Source organism: Miniopterus schreibersii (assembly GCF_964146895.1).
Source record: "Miniopterus schreibersii genome assembly, chromosome: 3".
Taxonomy (NCBI): Eukaryota; Metazoa; Chordata; class Mammalia; order Chiroptera; family Miniopteridae; genus Miniopterus; species Miniopterus schreibersii.
Genome location: NC_138103.1, coordinates 40,529,315 through 40,548,399, shown reverse-complemented (window position 1 = coordinate 40,548,399; position 19,085 = coordinate 40,529,315). Strand labels below are relative to the sequence as shown.

At 35.4% G+C, this 19,085-nt stretch overlaps 1 protein-coding gene across 2 annotated transcripts in view; it reads left to right on the top strand.

Annotated features, from left to right (window-relative positions):
• COMMD10 (COMM domain containing 10) overlaps window positions 1-19,085 on the top strand; it is a 122,372-nt gene that overhangs the window by 18,025 nt on the left and 85,262 nt on the right. The window contains exons 5-6 of one of the 2 annotated variants that reach the window (XM_081133620.1): window positions 2,195-2,305; window positions 5,442-7,761. In XM_081133620.1, coding sequence (XP_080989746.1) covers window positions 2,195-2,305; window positions 5,442-5,480 — 150 coding nt within the window. In that variant the 3' untranslated portion in view covers window positions 5,481-7,761. Of the gene's footprint in view, window positions 1-2,194; window positions 2,306-5,441; window positions 7,762-19,085 lie in introns of those variants that run through there. The other variant, XM_081133619.1, reaches the window with a different exon arrangement.

Genomic DNA, 19,085 nt, shown 5'->3' with positions numbered 1-19,085 from the left:
TAAAGTTATTCTTTTGTAACTCTAGTTATTCTTTCCCTATTTCTTCTTCATTTAAGGTTTCTGAAGGCTGAGCAGTTTCTGTAAATTTTTGTGTGTGGGTGTGTATATGTGCATATACCTACATATGAGCTTAGCAATGTTATTTACTTTTTAAATCTTTCATGTGATCTTGGGACAAATATTTTTTAAATCAAAAAATTCAATAGAAGGGCTATGAAATTAAAGAAAGCCAATCCACAAAACTCTTTTCAGTCATGACTCTTTTTAAAATTACCTTTCCTTTTGAGTTTTCTTTGAGTCATTTCAATTTAATTCAATCTATATATAAAGTGCCTACTCTATGTAAAAGATACTATAGAAAATAATTAGGTGATAAAAATGCCTTATATTTATAATGCTTTACAGTTTCCAAAATATTCTGAATATGCATCTTTTATTTGCTATTACCAATAACTCAGAAAAGTAGATAGTTCAGATAGATTTATTTCCATTTCATATGAGGAAATTGAGAGCTTAGAAGATTGTGACTTAACCAGGTTTACATAGCTAGTGAGTGACAGCTTAAGCATGAACCAAAACATAAGCTTTAAGTTCTTTTTAATTCTCCCACACCACCTCTATGCAGTGACTAAGCATACATTAATTTATGCAAAGGTCTGACCACAGTGGGGGTATGCTTAATTTATTCATTTAAAGCAATATTTATCTTCATTATTTATCTTAAATGCTTACAGGGCAGGGATGGGATCAGTTAAATGAGATCAAAACAGTGTGTTATAGGTTCATATGAATTCCTAGAAGGTGACATGTATATATGTTTGTATATACGGGAGTGGTTATGTCATGCTTCTTTCCTGTTTTATTGAAGGGTCTGTTGTGTGTGACTATTACAAATAGTGGTAGGCTGGTATAGAGACTGTGCTTGCTGTAGTCTGCGTTAAAGATCAGTGCATTAAGGGTCCTTATTTAACATACACTATTAAATTGATTTTTTACTTGTGGTATTATGGATTATGTTTCTGCAACATCTTCCCCCATCTTCCCCATAACTTCTAAAAGGTTCAGTGCCAGAGAGAACAGAACTGTATCTTTATTTTCACATCACATCCTCTCTCGAATAGATAATACTTTCATTGCTCTCTTTCCAGTTCGGCTTTGAGTCACTGCTGTGATTCTAGCTGTTGAACAGGCTTTCAAGTTAGCAATTAGTATTCTGGTTAAGTAAAAATTGTTGTGAGGCTGCTGTTCTTAGCAACGCGGCTAAGGTAGTTTTACTAAATCAGTTATTGAAGTCACGTTGTCAGAGGCATGTGACAACTCCATTTCACAACACTTCCCTAAATATTGGTACTTGAGATTTACTGGAAATTAAGTATAAAATTTTATACTTATAGTTCTGAGGTTGGAGAAACCAGTAAACTCTCAAGTTCAATAAAGCCACATTTATGCTGCTTTAGTCTGTCTTTACTATTTTTGCCTTACCTGATTAAATTTTGCTGTTGTGTTAATAAATTCAAAGGAAATGTTCTAATTAGTTTCTGTCATAACTGGGAACCATAGGAAGGTAGAGCACTTTAGCGAGCATGAGAGTCTATTGGGTAACACCTGCTCACTAGTAGATGGCAATTCTTTGCCTGGCGCTATTCCAGTCTCACTAACTGTGTCTAAATGTGTGAAACTCTTACCATCTGGGTACTTCAGTTTCCCTCTAAATTAAAAAAACTCTTACCTATGTTCTACCTCATGCAAGGAGTTTTAAAAGATAATGGAAGGTCATTGAAGTGATTATGACCAATATACACTATTTACTAGTTAAAATTTATAACTATTTAAAAATCATTGGCTTTAAAATATACTATTTTAATATAGTAATGTACTATTTTAAAATAGTAATATACTATTTTAAAACCATTGACTCTCTTAGTGTACTTTATTGCTTAATCTTAGAACTTTTATTTTTAGAACAGATTGTATTTAAAGACCAGTTTTACTGTTGAATTTGACAGGCATGGCATGAGGCCAATATGATGAGCCTAAAGGAAGAATTTGCAGAGTTGGCAGTTTAAAGCTCAGGAGCTGACTTTCCACGAAGTCCAGACTATCCATGTTCATTCCTGCAGAGCGGAGATTTGCTTAAAGTTGTGTTTTCTTTCTTCTGTATTATCTGATTCTAATCTGCACTTCTCTTTTATAGCTAGAGACGGTCGGATGGCAGCTTAACCTTCAGATGGCTCACTCGGCTCAAGCAAAACTAAAATCTCCTCAAGCTGTGTTACAGCTGGGCGTGGGCAATGAAGATTCAAAGGTAAGAAATGGTAGCACATTGAGATGATTTTTATTTTACTAGATCTTGTACTTTATCGTTAGCATGGTCTTTGCTCTCTGGATTGAAAGTTTAAACACAATTCGATTAAAATGAAACAAGGATTAACAAATTAACAGATCTTTATTTGTTACAGGTTTTGATGTCACATTTACATATCACTTTGTTATTTATTTGAAGAAATAGCTTATCTTGTAAGGTGCCTTTCTCGCAAGAATATTTCATAATGTCTTCTTTTAAATTCTGCAATGGAAAAAATTGGTAGTAGCCATGTGAAATTATGATTGTAATGTCTTAGATATTTGTGGATATTTCTGTGTGTTTTATGGTTTAGGCTGAATACATATGGTAGAAGGAATACTGTTGTTTTTCAGCCAATACTGGAATATGATGACCTGAGTTGTGTTTGTGAACCTATAGTATGTGTGTGCATATGTTTAGATTCCAGTTCTTGCAAAATAGAATTTTGAATTAGTTTTGTACTGCATGGTGATTTCTTCTTTAGTATTAGTTTCAGAAAATTTGAGTGTTTTATCAGTGGTTAAAGAGTTTCATGGAATAGTTTTTCTTACTGTAGAATAGAGAGAAATGCATATTTCAGATATCAATGAGAGCTATTTTTATACTTTTAGATATAAATGTCCCAGGGCATACCAAGTCTAGCTGCTACCTGCCAGGTACCCATAGATGTTTGTGTTGGAGCGGGGTCTTAGGTAGTCATCAGGGAGAGGCCACCAGAATTTACCAGGCCCAAACAGACCAAGATTTGGCTGTGTGAAAGGAGGACTCTGCAGTGATTGGGCATATGAGGGAAAAATGGCCCTCATTCTAGAGCCATACAACTCAGTCTGTCCAAAATTCTCAACAGGGTGAGGCAGCTGGGAGTCGCGAGGGTAGGGCTAGTGGATCTTCTGTGAGAGGGAAGTGCCAGTCAGTTTTGAAAGAAGGTGGGAGGAGTGGCCCCAGTGCCAGATACACACAACTCAGTCTTTTCTGTACAGACCTCGGAGTCTGGAATCAGAAGAGTGGAACCACCTGGAGCCTGGAGTGTGGGACTAGCAGATCTCTTGAGGAGGAGGTGCCAGTCAGGTTCATGAGAAAGTGTGGGGAATGGCCTCCTCCTCAAAGCCACACCAGTCAATCACTGACACCACCTGAGTCTGCTCAGACTGCTATATGTTGGCCCAGGCAGCTCACTCCTCAGTAGGGCACAAGCTCTGTAGGGTGGGATGACAAGGCATCCAGGGGGTGTGGCTATTGCATTTCTCTAGGCTGATGCTGTATAGAGGGGAGTGCTCCACCCAAGGGAGATGGCGTCTGCAGTGCTTGAGAATGACTCAGCACAGGGGTCTTGGTGGCTATTTCCCCAGCTCTCTTCCCAGAGCCACAATCCCCAGTCTCTCCTCACAAGACTTCAGTATGCTTTGCCCTTCCTCCACCGGAACTCAGGATGAGTAGCTGCAAACAAGAGTTGGTGTGTTGGTTCTTTAGGAGAATGCCTGTGTCTCTAGCAGACTCTAGTCTCTCCCTGACTGACAGAAACCCTGCTGATTTTCAAAGCCAGATGTTATGTGGACACCTCTTCCTGGCCCTGGTGTTCTGACCTAGGGAGCCCAGCACGGGGTCTCAACCCCATGCACTGTAGGAGGAAGCTTTGTAGCTGAGATATTCCTCAGGAATCTCAGCCAACACTTGTGGGAGTGGGGCCAGCCCTTTTTGCATCTCTGACCTTCCTACCAATCTCAATGTGGCTTCTTCTGTAAATCCTTGATTATAAGACCTCTGTTCAGCTAGTCTTCAGGTGGTTATTCAGGTAGATTGTTTTATATTTTAGTTGTAATTCCAGTTTGGTACTGAGTGAGTGGGAATGTAACACCCACCTAGTCTGCCACCATCTTGGATCTCAAATTGATTTGGGTCTTATATAAATAATTTATTAACTTATTGGACTGTTTCAAAAGTATCATTTCATTTCATACATTTTCAGTGTAAAATAATATAAACTTACTGGTTAAGAGTCAAACTGATTGGTATATTATATATTCTCTGCAATTTAGTAGCAGTGTAACTTTTAGCGAGTTACTTAATCTTTATTAGTGTCCATTTTTTCATCTGTAAATAGGCATAGTATTACCTGTTTCACAGGGTTTTTATGAAGATTAAATACTCAGTGTTTGTAAAGTGCTTAGTTAAATGACTAGTAGTATGGTAAATGCTCAACAAATGCTGGCTGCTACCAGCATCATCATCATCAATAAAACTTTATTGGGCTAATAAATTAATAAATCTTTTTGTTTTAAACCAAAGCTGTCATTTCTGATGAAGTTAACCTTTTCATTTTTCTTCTCTTGCATTCTTCCTTTTTTTACTTATTGATCATATTTTTCATATTTGTTCTTATTGGAAATTGGGAAAGCAAAGGAGAACCTGGAAATCCTTTCCTGCATCCCCCCCACCCCCCTCTTATGAACTAGGGAAGGCATTTCTTTAGGTTTAGGATAATAATCTGGAACTCACTGGTGTAGATTGGAACTATTCCATGAGTGAAAACACACACATACACACACACATGCATTTGTTCTCCAAGTAGCTATATAACTTCACTGTTGCATTTCTCTTGACTACTATATGTTAAGTGTAAGTAGCTAAATGCAATTTATAGGTTGGAAGGATACTATTTTGACCATGTATTGGATATGCTTTAAGCATCATGACTTTAGCAATACTTGACTTTGGGATTAATTTCTCCCAGCAACTTTATGATGTCTTTAAAATATGTCAATGTCTCTCTTATATTTTTAGGTAGTAGGAATGAATGAGTAATGCTTCTAGTAAAAGAGTCATGCTTTACATTTATATTATTCAGGAAGTCTATACAGATGCGAGATTCCACTCATTTGCAATATAGGTTTGAATACATATAGGTTTTGTATTTTTTGTGTTGCTTTTCTGAAATTTTGAATGGACATTTGGTCACCCTTATACTTGCAGAGATGAAGAAACATTTTCATTAATAAATAGACAGGAAAAAGAGCAGTACACAAATGTAAAGGATATTTTCATTCTGTGAGCAGATTTAAGTAAACCTCTTTCACTGTATTGCCTATGTCCCCTGTAGCATTGTGTGGAATTGGTCTCTGTTTCTTACATCTCCTGAAATATACACGTGATGGAGTGCTCAACCACTGTCAACCTGGACAGGAACATTCCATCCCCAAGTGATGCGGTGTGCCCTAGCCGTAAAGGAACAGTTAACTACTGCACCTCTGCACCCCTCAGTGAAAAGCTGCCTGGAATTTTTACTTTGTTGTTGTTGTTTACATTCTGTTTTTATGATCTAGCATTCTATTCTTTGTACTGTTACCATATCTGGTTCCTGTATGTTAACTGTTATGTAACTCCTGTTATTAAGAACCACACACTACTTTTCCCTAAACATTTGTCCTTTTCTGAAATGAGAATTCCAGAATTCTTGACAGGTTGGAATGCTAGGTAAAAGGAATATGAGTATGGAGGGTGTTTTAAAAACCAACTTTGTTAAAGGAAGGGAGAGCTGTTATTAAGAAAATTAAAAGTTAATCACTGTTTTTTTTATGATGCAAAGAACCATAAAGTACAAAGTTGTCATACTTATGAAATTGGCACTTATTTCAAACAGGAAGCATTAGGTAAAATTATTTTAAAGGTATATTTTACAGAGTAGGTATCTTGAAAATATACCTATATTAAAATTATTCTGAAAAGATTATAGTCTGTGTAAATTTGTGAGAATTGATGGTATTTACTTTGAGCCACTGAACTGAAAACTTACTGTAACTCACCGAAGAATGATTTCTAAGAATCTCTTTCTTCTCATTCAGTTCCAACATACACATGAGAAGTGTAGCCTGCAGTGAAGCTTTAACTGCTATCACATTTGATAACATTGTTGTACTGGTCTCCTTTCTCTTAGAACATTTCTGTCTCAAGGCTTTCCTGTTTTGCTACTAATTTTATCATGGAAACTGGGTGATTGTAGTTTTTCCTACAGTATTTGATATATATTCTAGTTGTTTTTAGTTAATTGTTTTAGTGTTTGTCTATTGCATTTAGCAAAGTAAGATTATTTTCCTGTTTCACAGATATTTCAAAAGGAGTTTTCTGGAGTGTTTTTGTTTTTTAGGTTTTGTTGTGGTTTTATTTACTTATTTTTTTGCCTATTTCATTAGGGGGCAGTAGAGCTCTTTGCTTTCTTAACTCTGGTAGTCACAGTATTATTTGAAATAACATTCAGAATAATTTGTGAAGTCAGTAGTTGTGGGAAATGCTAAGTGTTTACATTTCTAATCTGTATATTACAATAGAATTTGCTTGTTTGCATCAACAAAATTAATGCCCATTAATCAGATATGTACAGAACAAATAAATGAAATCATCATGATTTCAGTGTTTAAGTTGTATGTGATCATTTGCCAAGATGAAATACATTAAAAAACCTTCCACACTATTGACTTTTTTGGTTATATTTTGTCACTTGTATTAATTTCTTTATGACAGAAGAGACTGAAAAATCCCCAAGATAGTTGAATGGCTGTGTTAGGTTATACTGTAACTAGTTCCAGGCTAATCATAGACATTTGCAGTTTCTTTTTATGGAGAAGAGCAGTTTTATATGTAACAAATGTTTGTAATTTTGAATGACATCAAAACTTTAACTTCGAATATCCTAAAAACACTAAAATATTTAAGTGTTGCTATTAATCTTGTTTTATTGCGTTTCCCCCAGTAAATTTGCTGTTCAGGACAATTATGTTTGTTAGTAAGTGATTCTGAATTTTTTTTGTACATCATTTAGGAAAGTCCTGTGTTTCACTTTATTTTCTTCAGCTGGGATGAAACCTCCTTGACAAGAGAACTTTCATTTATATTAATGTTGAACTGGGTTCTGCTTAGGTTCCAGAAAGTACTTAATGGATGGGTAATTATGATCAAATGAAGTTAGGACTTTCAAGACTGCTTTTTTGAGTTAAAGTTCTTTATTTTTGTTTTCAAAATTTATGACAAATTCTATCTAGAGTGCTGAAAAGGGATGGAGGGAAGCTTTGTTTTAGTGGTTACTTTTTGTGTTAGACATGGTATTATCTCCTTTAATATTTAAAACATCTCTACCAGATATGAATACTTATTATTCTTGCTTTATAGGTAGATGGAGAAATGAAATCACATAGGGGTTATTTTCTTATGTTATATAGCTAATAAACAGCAGAATTAGGATTTGAAATTAGGCAGTTTTATTTCAGAGCCCTGTGCTATATTCATTGTGAGAATACTGTATTATGCTTATTTAACAACTTAATACTTGATCCTGTAATATGTGTATATGTTTCAAAGTGTTAAAATTGTTCTAAAATGCAATGATTGTTATTTTTCATTATAAAATTATAGTTGTATGGATTCTATTTTTCTTTTTCTTTGTTTGATTAAGTTGAAACAATTTTACACTTTAAATCAATGAGAGACACTAAAACACTTTTATATAGTAAGTAAAGTTGTATGTTTTGATGTTGTTATCTCAGTTCAATAGAAGTTACATTTATGAACAACCTTATTGTATGGGCTGTATGACATTATTGATGTTGATGTCTTGTGAACAAAGAAGTAGGCTATATCATTAAAAAGAAAAAATATCCTCTGATCTCTTTATGACAGATTTCTCAGTAAGAAAAAATACATATGCTATTCAGATCATGAACTCTTGTATTTTCTAATACAAGTATTTTAAAGTATTTTGATCTCCTTAATGATGATGTTTGTGTTGCCTGATTCTGAAGGACCTTTAATTTTTCTGAGCCTCTCTCAAGAACAGGTGTGAATTTCACAAATGTATTGTTATTAATATAACCATGTAGTGAATATATTCTAGCATATTCCCTTAGTAATTTAAATTTACTTTCCTTTATTAGCTCGAATACAATTCAAGAAATATTTAGTAATCATTAATTATGCATGAAGTGCTAGACAAGGTGTTAGTGATGTAGACAGGTTTTATTTTTCATCATGGAGCTTATGTTCTAGCAGGGAATACACACAGGGATTGGTAAAAGTAGGTTTACAGTTGTAAGCATGCAAAACAGTTTATTTTTGTATTATTATTAATTATTGTATTGTTTTCCATACAAGCAACTGTAAACCTACTTATCCCACCACTGTATATTATGCCAATAAATATAAGCTTAGTGACTGTTTCGAAAGAGGAAATACATGGAACTGTGGAAACTAGCAAGGAACCCGAGGTGTCAAGGGCAGAGGAGTTTTAGGTGGAGGAAGAGCGCATGAAAAAGGATACTTATGTTTTGAGTATGTTGAGTATGAGGTAGCTGAGATATCCTAGTGAAGATTGTTTGGTTGGCAGTCTGGGGCTTGGGAGAAAATTATAGATTAGAAATTGAGATTGGATATTATTGAAGTTTAGATTAAAATGTTAGTCATGAGAATGGAAGAGATCGGTCAGTTAGGAAGAGAGTATAGAATTTAAATGAACTCCTAAATTTGAAAGGGAAGTAGAGCTGGTGGAGCTTATGACAGTGATGGGAAGGAAGAGCCGTAGACCAAAGGAAAAGAGCATTTCTTGGAGGACAGATTATGTCACATGCTGCTAAGTAAACCTCACAACTATGAATTAGTTATTAATATTTCCCATAGTTTGTAGATCAAGATGCAGAGACAAGTGGTTTTAGTATCTTTTCCTAAATTGGATACTAGAAAATGATGGAGCCAAGATTTGAACTTGGGTCCATCTGACTCAATAGCCTGAACTTATAATCACTATATAGTGATAAAAAAATGAATTTAGTGACATAAAGGTTATTGGTGATCACTGTGTGGGGCAGGAGAAGGAGATGTTTTAAGATGGAGAGCAGCATTGAATGCTATTGAGAGGTCAGGAAAGAGAAGAGACATGTGAATGTTGGGTTTGGTAGATGGGCTTCTCTAATGACCTTGACAAGTAGTAACCTCAGTTACAACTGAGTAGAAGAAGAAACCTGACTGATTAAACTAAATAAAGAATATGAGGAGAGAAAGTAAAAGCAACCATATTGTCAACTCTTTCAAGAAGAAAAGAACTAGGATAGTTAATGTAGCAGAATGTGACTTCAGTGACTGACTAGACGTATTAGAGGCAGTTTGTATGATGATACCACAGATCCATTGGGGGAGAAACTGATGATGCAGGACAGAGAAGGACATAAGTTCCTTGAGGAAGTGAGAAGATAATGAGGTCCAGAACACAAATGGAGGGGGTGGACTTCGATGGGAGTGGTAACATATCACTCGTTTTAATAGAAAAAAAGGAAGATGATGGGTTAGGTAGGTAGTTTTGGTAGAGGGAAGAGTTAGTTGTGTCTGATTGCTTTTATTTTCTCAATGCATCCATTAGTTGGGGGAGTGGGTAGGTGTAGGAGGTTTGAGAACAGGGGAGAAAGTACAAAATCATTATTTTGGATATTGGGAAGATGAACAAACTAGGTACTATAGGATATTTCGCTGTTACTGACCAGTGATGGTTGCCCATTTCAGATTTGTGGCTATGAATGTGAAATGAGGGGTGTTGGAAAGTTGTACATTTTTCTTCATTTATTTTTAGTTGCTCTAATGCACATGTGTAGTAGATAGATAACTGGGTTTAATCAGGGTTTTATCTTTGCCAGGTAGGTGCATCAGATGGAGGGAGAAAGGGACAAAGGGTTGGCTGTGTACATACACAGGGAGTAACTTTAGTGGTTGCCCATGGATTCTAAGTAGGGTCATGTGGAGAGTGAAGATATGGTGTGTGTGGGGATGGGGGTGTGGTGGAGAATGGGAAACTGACTGCAGACGGGACTGGACAGCCTCCCTTGAGCAGGGTGCGGTACAGCGGAGCCTCAGATAGACTCCTTAGTTCCAGGATCACTCAAGGGCTTTGATCTTCAGACCTCTGTGTACAGGTGTACAGAATATCCTTTAAGATGGAGAATTAGATGCAAGTAAAGCCTGATACCTGGTATGTTTTGACTTCTACATCAGATTGGAAACGTAAGTGGTATAGTTATGTGAAGATTTGCTCCGTATCCCAGCAGTTCCCAACGTGTGGCTGGTGGCTGCTCCTTGACCTATTCCTTCCTTGGTTGGTAACATACCCAGCATCTGCTAGAAAAATACCAATGATACTATAGGCAGAAATCAGTTAAGATGGGAATGTTTTATATCTCACTTGAATGTATTAACTTTGAACATCATTGGTGATTTTCTCAACTGGTGTTCTTAATCTAGTATTCTGATTTGGGCATGGTAGGTTTTAGATTGAAGACAAAGTAAAGATGGCTAGATTAAGTTTTCTCATGAATAAATTGCATTGCTCAATATTGAATTCAGCCCTAAAAAAATGGCCAAAGGGAGATGAGAAACACTTTTCTTTCCTGGCCTAGATTAAATGAGATTTTTGAGCATGTTTGGTGTTAGGTACTATATGAATGCTTAAATATATCTTTAATGGATTCTGCAAATTATGTTTGTTTCACATTTTTCTTTTCTTTATATGAAAATTATTTAGAGGAAATTAAATTTATATGAAGAGGAATCACTTTTACTGTATAATATATTTCTCTTTTTAGAACAGATTATTGGGTGCTGTTGGCTGTTTTTATGGTATTGGGAAAAGTGAATATTTTTCTAATAAGTTCACATATAAAATTTTTTCTTTATGGTTTTCTTTCTTTCTTTTTTGAATTTTCAAGTGTCTTTAATATTCATGACCCAAAATTGTATAATCATTTTTTTAATATATATCTTTATTGATTTCAGAGAGAGGAAAGGAGAGGGAGAGAGAGAGATAGAAGCATCAATGATGAGAGTCATTGATCGACTGCCTCCTACATGCCCCTGACCGGGGATTGAGCCCGCAACCCGGGCATGTGCCCTGACCGGGAATTGAACCCTGATCGCCTGGATCCTAGGTCGACGCTCAACCGCTGAGCCACGCCTGGCCGGGCTGTGTAATCATTTTTTAAAATCTTATGTCTATATAAAGTGTTTTAAGGGTTTATTCAGATCTTCAAACTTGCATCACCTGACTTCTTAGTTGGAATTGTGGCCATCCTAAGATGCCTAAGGATTATGAATCTGGTTTGGCTATTTTCTTATTTATATTTAGCATCAGCTCAGCATCATCAGTTCTGTGCTTTTGGTCTATATCTGGATATAACTTTGAGGGTCTGAAGGTAGCTATTCAGTCAGTACACAGAGAATAGTGTATTTCAGTCACTTTTCATATAATGGAGAATTATATCCTTGGACAGTAGGAACATATAACCAGGGTCATAGATGAACAGGAGGGTAGAAGTAGGGTTAGTGAAGCAGTGTTATTCTTATCTTACCACTTATCCCACCCCTCGTTTCTAGCAAAAATATCAGACAGATACAACTAATATAATCTAATTTTTACAAACCCTGAAAACTTCTTGTTTCAAAAAGTTTTGATCGCTAAGTCTAATAAATGAAATAACAAACTGTAAACAACATTTAAATGTCATATTTTAAGTTTTGAAAAATTGTTTTGTTGCAGATGACATTATACTGTATATAGAGTACTCCAAAGAGTCCACCAAAAAATATTAGAATTGACAAATGAATTTAGTAAAGTAGCAGGATACAAAACAAATATCCAGAAATCAGTTGCATTTATATACATCAAAAAACCAACAGCAATCCAATTAAAAAGTGGACAAAGGACCTGAACAGACAGTTCTCTAAACAGGACATACAGATGGCCAACAGACATATGAAAAGATGCTCAGTATCACTAATAATCAGAGAAATGCAAATTAAAACCACAGTGAGATATACCTCATACCTGTCAGAATGGCTATCATCAATAAATTAATAAACAAGAGTTGGCGAGGATGTGGAGGAAAGGAAACCCTCATGCAGTGTTGGTGAGATTGCAGATGGGTGTAGCCACTGTGGAAAGCAGTATGGAGTTGCTTCAAAAAATTAAAAATGGAACTGCATTATGACCCAGTGATTCCATTTCTGGGAGTTTATCTGAAGAAACTTGCAACACTAATTTGAAAGAATATATGCAGCCCTATGTTTTAACCCTCCAAGTTTAGTGATGAGAAAATTCAGGCCCAGTGAAGTTAAATGATTTGTTAGTTGATTATTAGCACAGTCAGAAAGACCTTAATTTGATATAATGGAGGGAACATTGGATTTAAAGTACGAATACTAATTTAAAATTCTTAGACTGTGGTCAAGAATCTGAATCTTTCTGTGGAAAATTTCCCAATTTGTTAAAATGGCTAGTGATACCTGCCTCCTAGGATTATTGATAGAATTAAATGATACAATGTCTGTAAAATGCTTATTATAAGAACTCTTACATAGTAGGCGCTTAATGTTTATTGAATTTGAATTTGTAATGCTGTAATTTAACATTGTGTTAGGAACATAAATTACTCAGGAAGATATTTTTAGGAATATATTATCTTGGAAGGTTGTTGAATACTGACTTGGTAGCTTGTGTAATAGTTTGCTCTTTATAAAAACAATTATTCAGTGTTATAATATTCTATTTTGTATCCAGGCTATTAGAATTGAGATTGAATTGTCTTAGCCATCAGTTTAAACAAATCATTGTTCCTTTTTTCTTAATTAGTAGAAATGATTCCCAAAAGAATATAGAGGAAGAATACCACATCCTTAATTACTAGTATTGTATTGTAGGCTACTTGAACTCCCTGTGGGATTTTTTTTCTACCCACGGTGACCTTTCATAGAGTATGTGCTCTGAAAGAACAAATCCACAGGGGTAGTGTGGCAACGTGCCAATTATAAATGTAATTTTCTATTATATTAAACCATCTTTCATTTGTATCATTATTCTCAATTATAATGTTTAGTATGTACGTGGTAGCTTTCAGCTACAGGGCCTAAAACTCTTGACAAATATTGAGTCCTTTGAGGCAGGCACACTGTAATCATCCTTTTTGTTAAGAGAGGAGGAAGATGGTATTATTTAATTGTTAATGCTATAATAAGAGAAAATTAGCCTAATAAAATATGTTGCTAGTTATAAAATGGTCTTATTTTAAATTGAGAAACTAAAAGTTCTTCTTCCTCATGTAAATGATGCTCAAAATTTCATTCCCATTTTTATTTGGCTATTTTCTCTACTTTTCAACTGATTGTAATGTACATTGACTTATTTTGAAGCTAAAGTACAAGAAAATATGAAAATTGTAAGCATGTACCTACAGTGGTGATTTAAATTTATCAAACCTTTTTGCTGTTATATAGGTAAGTAAAATAATTTATAGATTTCTTGGCTTTGAGGGTGGATATTGTGTATTCATTTATGCAAAAGTTACATAATAGTCACCTCCTCCAATATTTTAGTTTGGCATGATAACAACTATTTAATAACACTGCTGTCAATATGCCTGTTCTTGTGCCAGTACCAGGCTGTTTTGATTACAGTGGCTTTGTAATAAAACAACAGTGAGATATCACACCTGTCAGAATGGCTACCATCAACAAATCATCAAATGACAAGCGCTGGCGAGGGTGTGGAGAAAGGGGACCCTAGTATGCTGCTGGTGGGAATACAGACTGGTGCAACCACTATGAAAACAGTATGGAGTTTCCTCAAAAAATTAAAAATGGAGCTGCCATTTGACCCAGTGATCCCACTTCTAGGAATATATCCTAAGAAACCCAAAACACCAATTAGAAAGAATCTATTCACCTCTGTGTTCATAGCAGCACAGTTTACAGTAGCTAAAATCTGGAAACAGCCCAAGTGCCCATGAGTAGATGAGTGGATAAAAAAGCTGTGGGGCATTTACCATGGAATACTATGCAGCTATAAAAAAGAAGGATCTCTTGCCCTTTGGGACAGTGTGGATGGACCTAGAGAGTATTATGCTAAGTGAAATAAGCCAGTCAGAGAAAGGCAAGTATCACATGATCTCACTCATATGTGGAATCTAATGAACAAAATATACTGATAAACAAAATAGATACAGAAATATAGAAGCATGGAACAGACTGAAGAATTTCAGAGGGAAGGCGGGGGTGAGGAGTGGGGGGGGAGATAAATCAAAGAACTTAGATGCATATATGCATGACCTGTGGACACAGACAATAGTGTGGAGAAGGCCCTGGGGTGTGTGTGTGGGGGCAGGTCCCGGGTGCAGGGGATCAATGGGGGGAAAAAAGGGACATCTATAGTACTTTCAACAATAAAGATAATTTAAAAATATATAAGACTGCTGTCAAGTAATAATGTATTTATGCTTCTTTTTGATGATGCACATGCCCTTTATGAATAAAGTACTACCTAATCCTATATATTTTGGCTGCCTATTTCTTATAAGTGATGATCTTTGGAGATGGGGAGACATTGTATAGATTAAGATACAGATAAATCTAATAATATGATTAAAAATGGGGCTTAATTAATAGTAATTCCTAAAAAAAGATAATACAGTTCTCATAACATTTTGTTTATGTTAAGAAAAAAAACCTATAAATTGCCTTGGTTCAGTGAATATGCGTCAGGGCCCATTTCGAGGCTTAGGAGACATCTAAGTCCTTCATAGTATTATATAAAATTTGCAGGCTGAGATACCTCATTGTCTCTCTGTTAGTGCTGACACCTTCTCTTCCTGAATTCTAGTCAGGCTGGGCTGGTGGAGCTTATCAAATCTGAGTGTCTCAGTAGCTGCAGTATACAGACAGTAACCACTATACGGGATACTACCACATGCAAACAAGAAGATACTGATGATAGATAACATTTATTGACCACTATATTATATGCCAGGTATTATTTTATGTATTTTTATGCTTTGTCTCATCAGACCCTTGAAATTAATAAGCGATGAGTACCTTTTTTTTTTTGTCCCAGAAGAGCTACAAGAAAATTAGGTACAATTTAATAAAGTAGCCAACATGCTTTCACAGTGAGTACTTTGCCACCTGTCTTGAGTGAGGTCCATGGCTAGTCCAGTAAACTCTGTTTTCACAGTCTTTATGGTTTTATCTTGCTCTTAAACATTTTGTTTTGATGACTGCGAAACTCTCCTGAGGGTAAGTGATTTATTTCATTTTCTCAGGTGTGAGGAGAGAGAGAAGGACCTTGATAAAAGATTGAACTGAAAATGTTTCCTTTTCTGGTGAGGCTAAGTGTTGAAGTACTTATAGTACTGCAGAATCATAATTTCTGATAGAATAGAGTCTGTACTGTATTTTTCTAGAGAATACTCCACTGAAGTTTAGGTAGGTAACAGGTCAGCTGAGATATTGGTTGACCTCTTAAGCCCTTGGGGCAGGCAAGCAGTATCTGGGGGAACTGGAGTCCCAGTCAGTCACCTACCCTCAAATTACTTTGTTAGTTGACCACAGTGTAGGGTAAAAATATCATCAGTTTCTCTCAGTGCCAGGATGTGAGTTAGGCTTAGGAAACATAATTTCTTCAGAAATGAAAAGAAGTACAAATTTTAAAATATTTTTAACCTAGTTCTCTCTCTCCTATTGTTTAATTGCTGGAGTGATACTGAATTTGGTGCTTGAAAGTTGTACTTGGCAGCATATTGTTAGTGACTGCAAAAGTTAACAGTAGTGACCGCATAAAAGGATAAACATTTCCTGACCAGTATTTGTCCACCAGCTGATTGTGTAGGTTAACAGAGGGCAAACTTGGCCTGCTTTCTGAGAGTCCCTTTCACCTCCAATATTCTTTTTGAGAAACTTTGATTTACTAGTAGTTTCAGGTGATTTTTGAGGCTCTTTTATAAAAATTCTTTCAGATAGTTAAGATTTAGTTTATAAATCATTAACATACATTAAGTAGTTCATATAGCAAGTTGGACGAAGTCTACACTCAAAGGTACCTATATTAGTCTAGTCCCACATAGTTTCTCCTAGGCGGGAAAATCCTCATTTCTGCCAGACTTTGCCACAAAACTTCTTATTTTTCCTTTTGCACATTAATGTTAAAAAGAGTGATGAGTTTTTTTGTTTGTTTTACACACAGTGGAATCTCATGAAGAGATGGGTTTTAGGATCTAACTGCAGAAAGTTATAATTTCAGAGACAAGACTATTCTTGGAAGGGAGAGGGAATCCCTTTGGAAAGTACCATATTGTATCCAAGCATAACATTTCTAAATAAGTTCATTTCAGCCACATTATTTTTCTTTAGCAGTTTACTAGAACAGTTTGCTGTTTCTTTAGTCAAACATTTAGAGTACTTGTGTGTTTTTAACACTAGAATCGCCCTCTATGCAGGAGACCTCAACCTGTATTGACTGAGGAGATTCACATTTTACATCTCACACTCAGGAGAGAGAAGAGGTTCTTAAATATAAACTCATTAGCATTCTGTATTTTTAGCTAAATATATTTTTGTAAAAACATTGTTGATAAATAAACATTTGGTGTGTCCTAGTGAAAAAGGAGAGGTTAGGAAAATAAGGGTGGTAGTTGCTGATTTTTAAAAAAATTGACAGGGAGGAATGTGAATATATTTACCTACTTAGTGCCAATTTGAAGAATTCTAATTTTAATATGATTTTCTGTTTTTCTCCAAATATCTCGAGCCAGGTTCTGTTGCTACCAGCCAAGTTATTTTAATTGTGTTTAGATTCAGATATGACTGTCTCCCATGGTTTTCACTCTTGTAGGCTTTACTTACATTGTTTTATATGGTAGGAGTTTGCCTTTATTTTTATTAGCAGCATTAATCATCTACTAATTTTTCTCCATTTTAGGTCATTAAAACATATCACGTTCATTAATATAAGAAGAGTTATAAAAGTCAATTATCCTAACAAATTAAGGCCTTAAAATTTTTGAGAACAGCTATAACATTTAATTTATTGTACTTTAAAAGGTCTGGCTGGAGATTATATGGTTTCCTTTCCGTTTTTTGTTTGTTTTCCCCCCCATATTAATGTTGTAGAAAGGGCTTAGACTTTGTTACTAAATAGTTGTGTATCCTGGGACAAAGCATTTCTCCTCTCTTAGTGCTTTCATATACAAGATAAAGGGATTGCATTAAGTGATTTCTATCATTCAGCTAAAAAATAACTTGTATTACATTTTGACAGATAATAGAGAAAAAGGTGAATGACTTTGAGTGTGGCATTATGTAGTAAAAACAGCAGAGGTCTTGGAATCATACTGTTTGCCTCTTAGGAAGTACCTGAAGAAACTCAAGCAGGTTACTTATCTGACTGAGGCTCAAATTCTGACCTGGACATTTGGACAATAATGGTTATGTCACAATGTTTTTCTGAGAATTAAATATGACAGGAAACATAGAAATGTCTATTATAGCACAGTGTTAGCTCATTGATGTCTTCTTAAAGAGGTCTTTCCAGGTTAGAGCAGGAGAATGGAAATGCCCAGCTCTTTATAAGGTCATTATTGAGTTTTGCAAAAAGTGAAACTGGCTGTGAACATAAAAGACATAAAGAAGATAATTCCTGCTGGTTTTTTATAGTCTCTAATATATTTAAGATAAATTACTATTTGACAGCAATTGGGAGAAAATATTTAGGGGAAGGTTAGGTCTGTAAAAGACTTTCCTGGATTTTGTTCTTTGGTGCTAGTGACCTTTTCCTTAAGCACTTGAACATGAATCAGGAGAGAACACTAAGTAAATATTCAGGCAAAATGTTGGATCCAATTTTGTTTCTTTTTGAATGACTTTGAGCTTATGTACATCTTTAGAGATTATGTCAGTTTTAGGGATACTAGAATATATGTAATATTTTGAACCTTTAAAGAAATGCTGTTATATTTAGAAATGTAAAATCAAAGAAAATCAAACACAAATAATAAAAGATTATGAATTCGTCAAAGTTTTCTGTTAGTACCTTAATGGTAGGAAATACATATATATTTTAATCTTCACCTGAGGATGTGTTTCTATTGATTTTAGAAGAAGAGAGAGAGAGTGAAACGTTGATTGATTGTCCCCTGTATGCTCCCTGACCAGAGATCCATCGGAGACCTAGGTATGTGCCCTGACAGGGAATCGAACCTGCTACCGTTTGGTGCATGGCATAATGCTCTAGTCAGCTGAGCCACCCGGCCAGGGCACTGGAAGGAAATCTTAACGCAGTGGACTGACTTTTGAATTTGTGGCTATTCTCTTGTTTTTAAAGTTGGTATCTTTTTAAACTACTGGGTGTTTAATTGTAATGTGGTTTGCATGTAACCTTGAACTGAGTATATTGGGTAATTATACATTGCTTTGTAGATACTAATTTGTTAGGTGCATTTTTAGTGGATTAGGCATACTAGTGGTATTTGATCTTAGGATTCATTTTGTTATTTTTCTGTTAGTATCACAAAATTTTAACTTTTATCACTGGGGTTGGGGTAACAACTTTGGACTTATGGTGGCTGTTTGAACCAAGTGGAAAAGTTAATAAAGCTCTACAATAAATAAAAAAATGTTTATAACAAATGGGAGAAACTTTGAATGTTTGATGAATATAAAACTTTAGCAAGAGTCATGAATAGTACTCAATTTTAAAATTTAAGAAGTTGATAGATTCCAAGATGGCTGTGGAGTAGGTGGAAGCTACCCTCATCTCTGGAGCCAAATTGGTTTACATCTAAATTATAGAGCAAGCATCCTGAATAATCAGCTGAAGGACGGCTGAACAGGAGTATGATAACCACAGACTTACAGAGGCAGCCACGTAGAGACTGGCAGGAAGGGCAGGAATGCT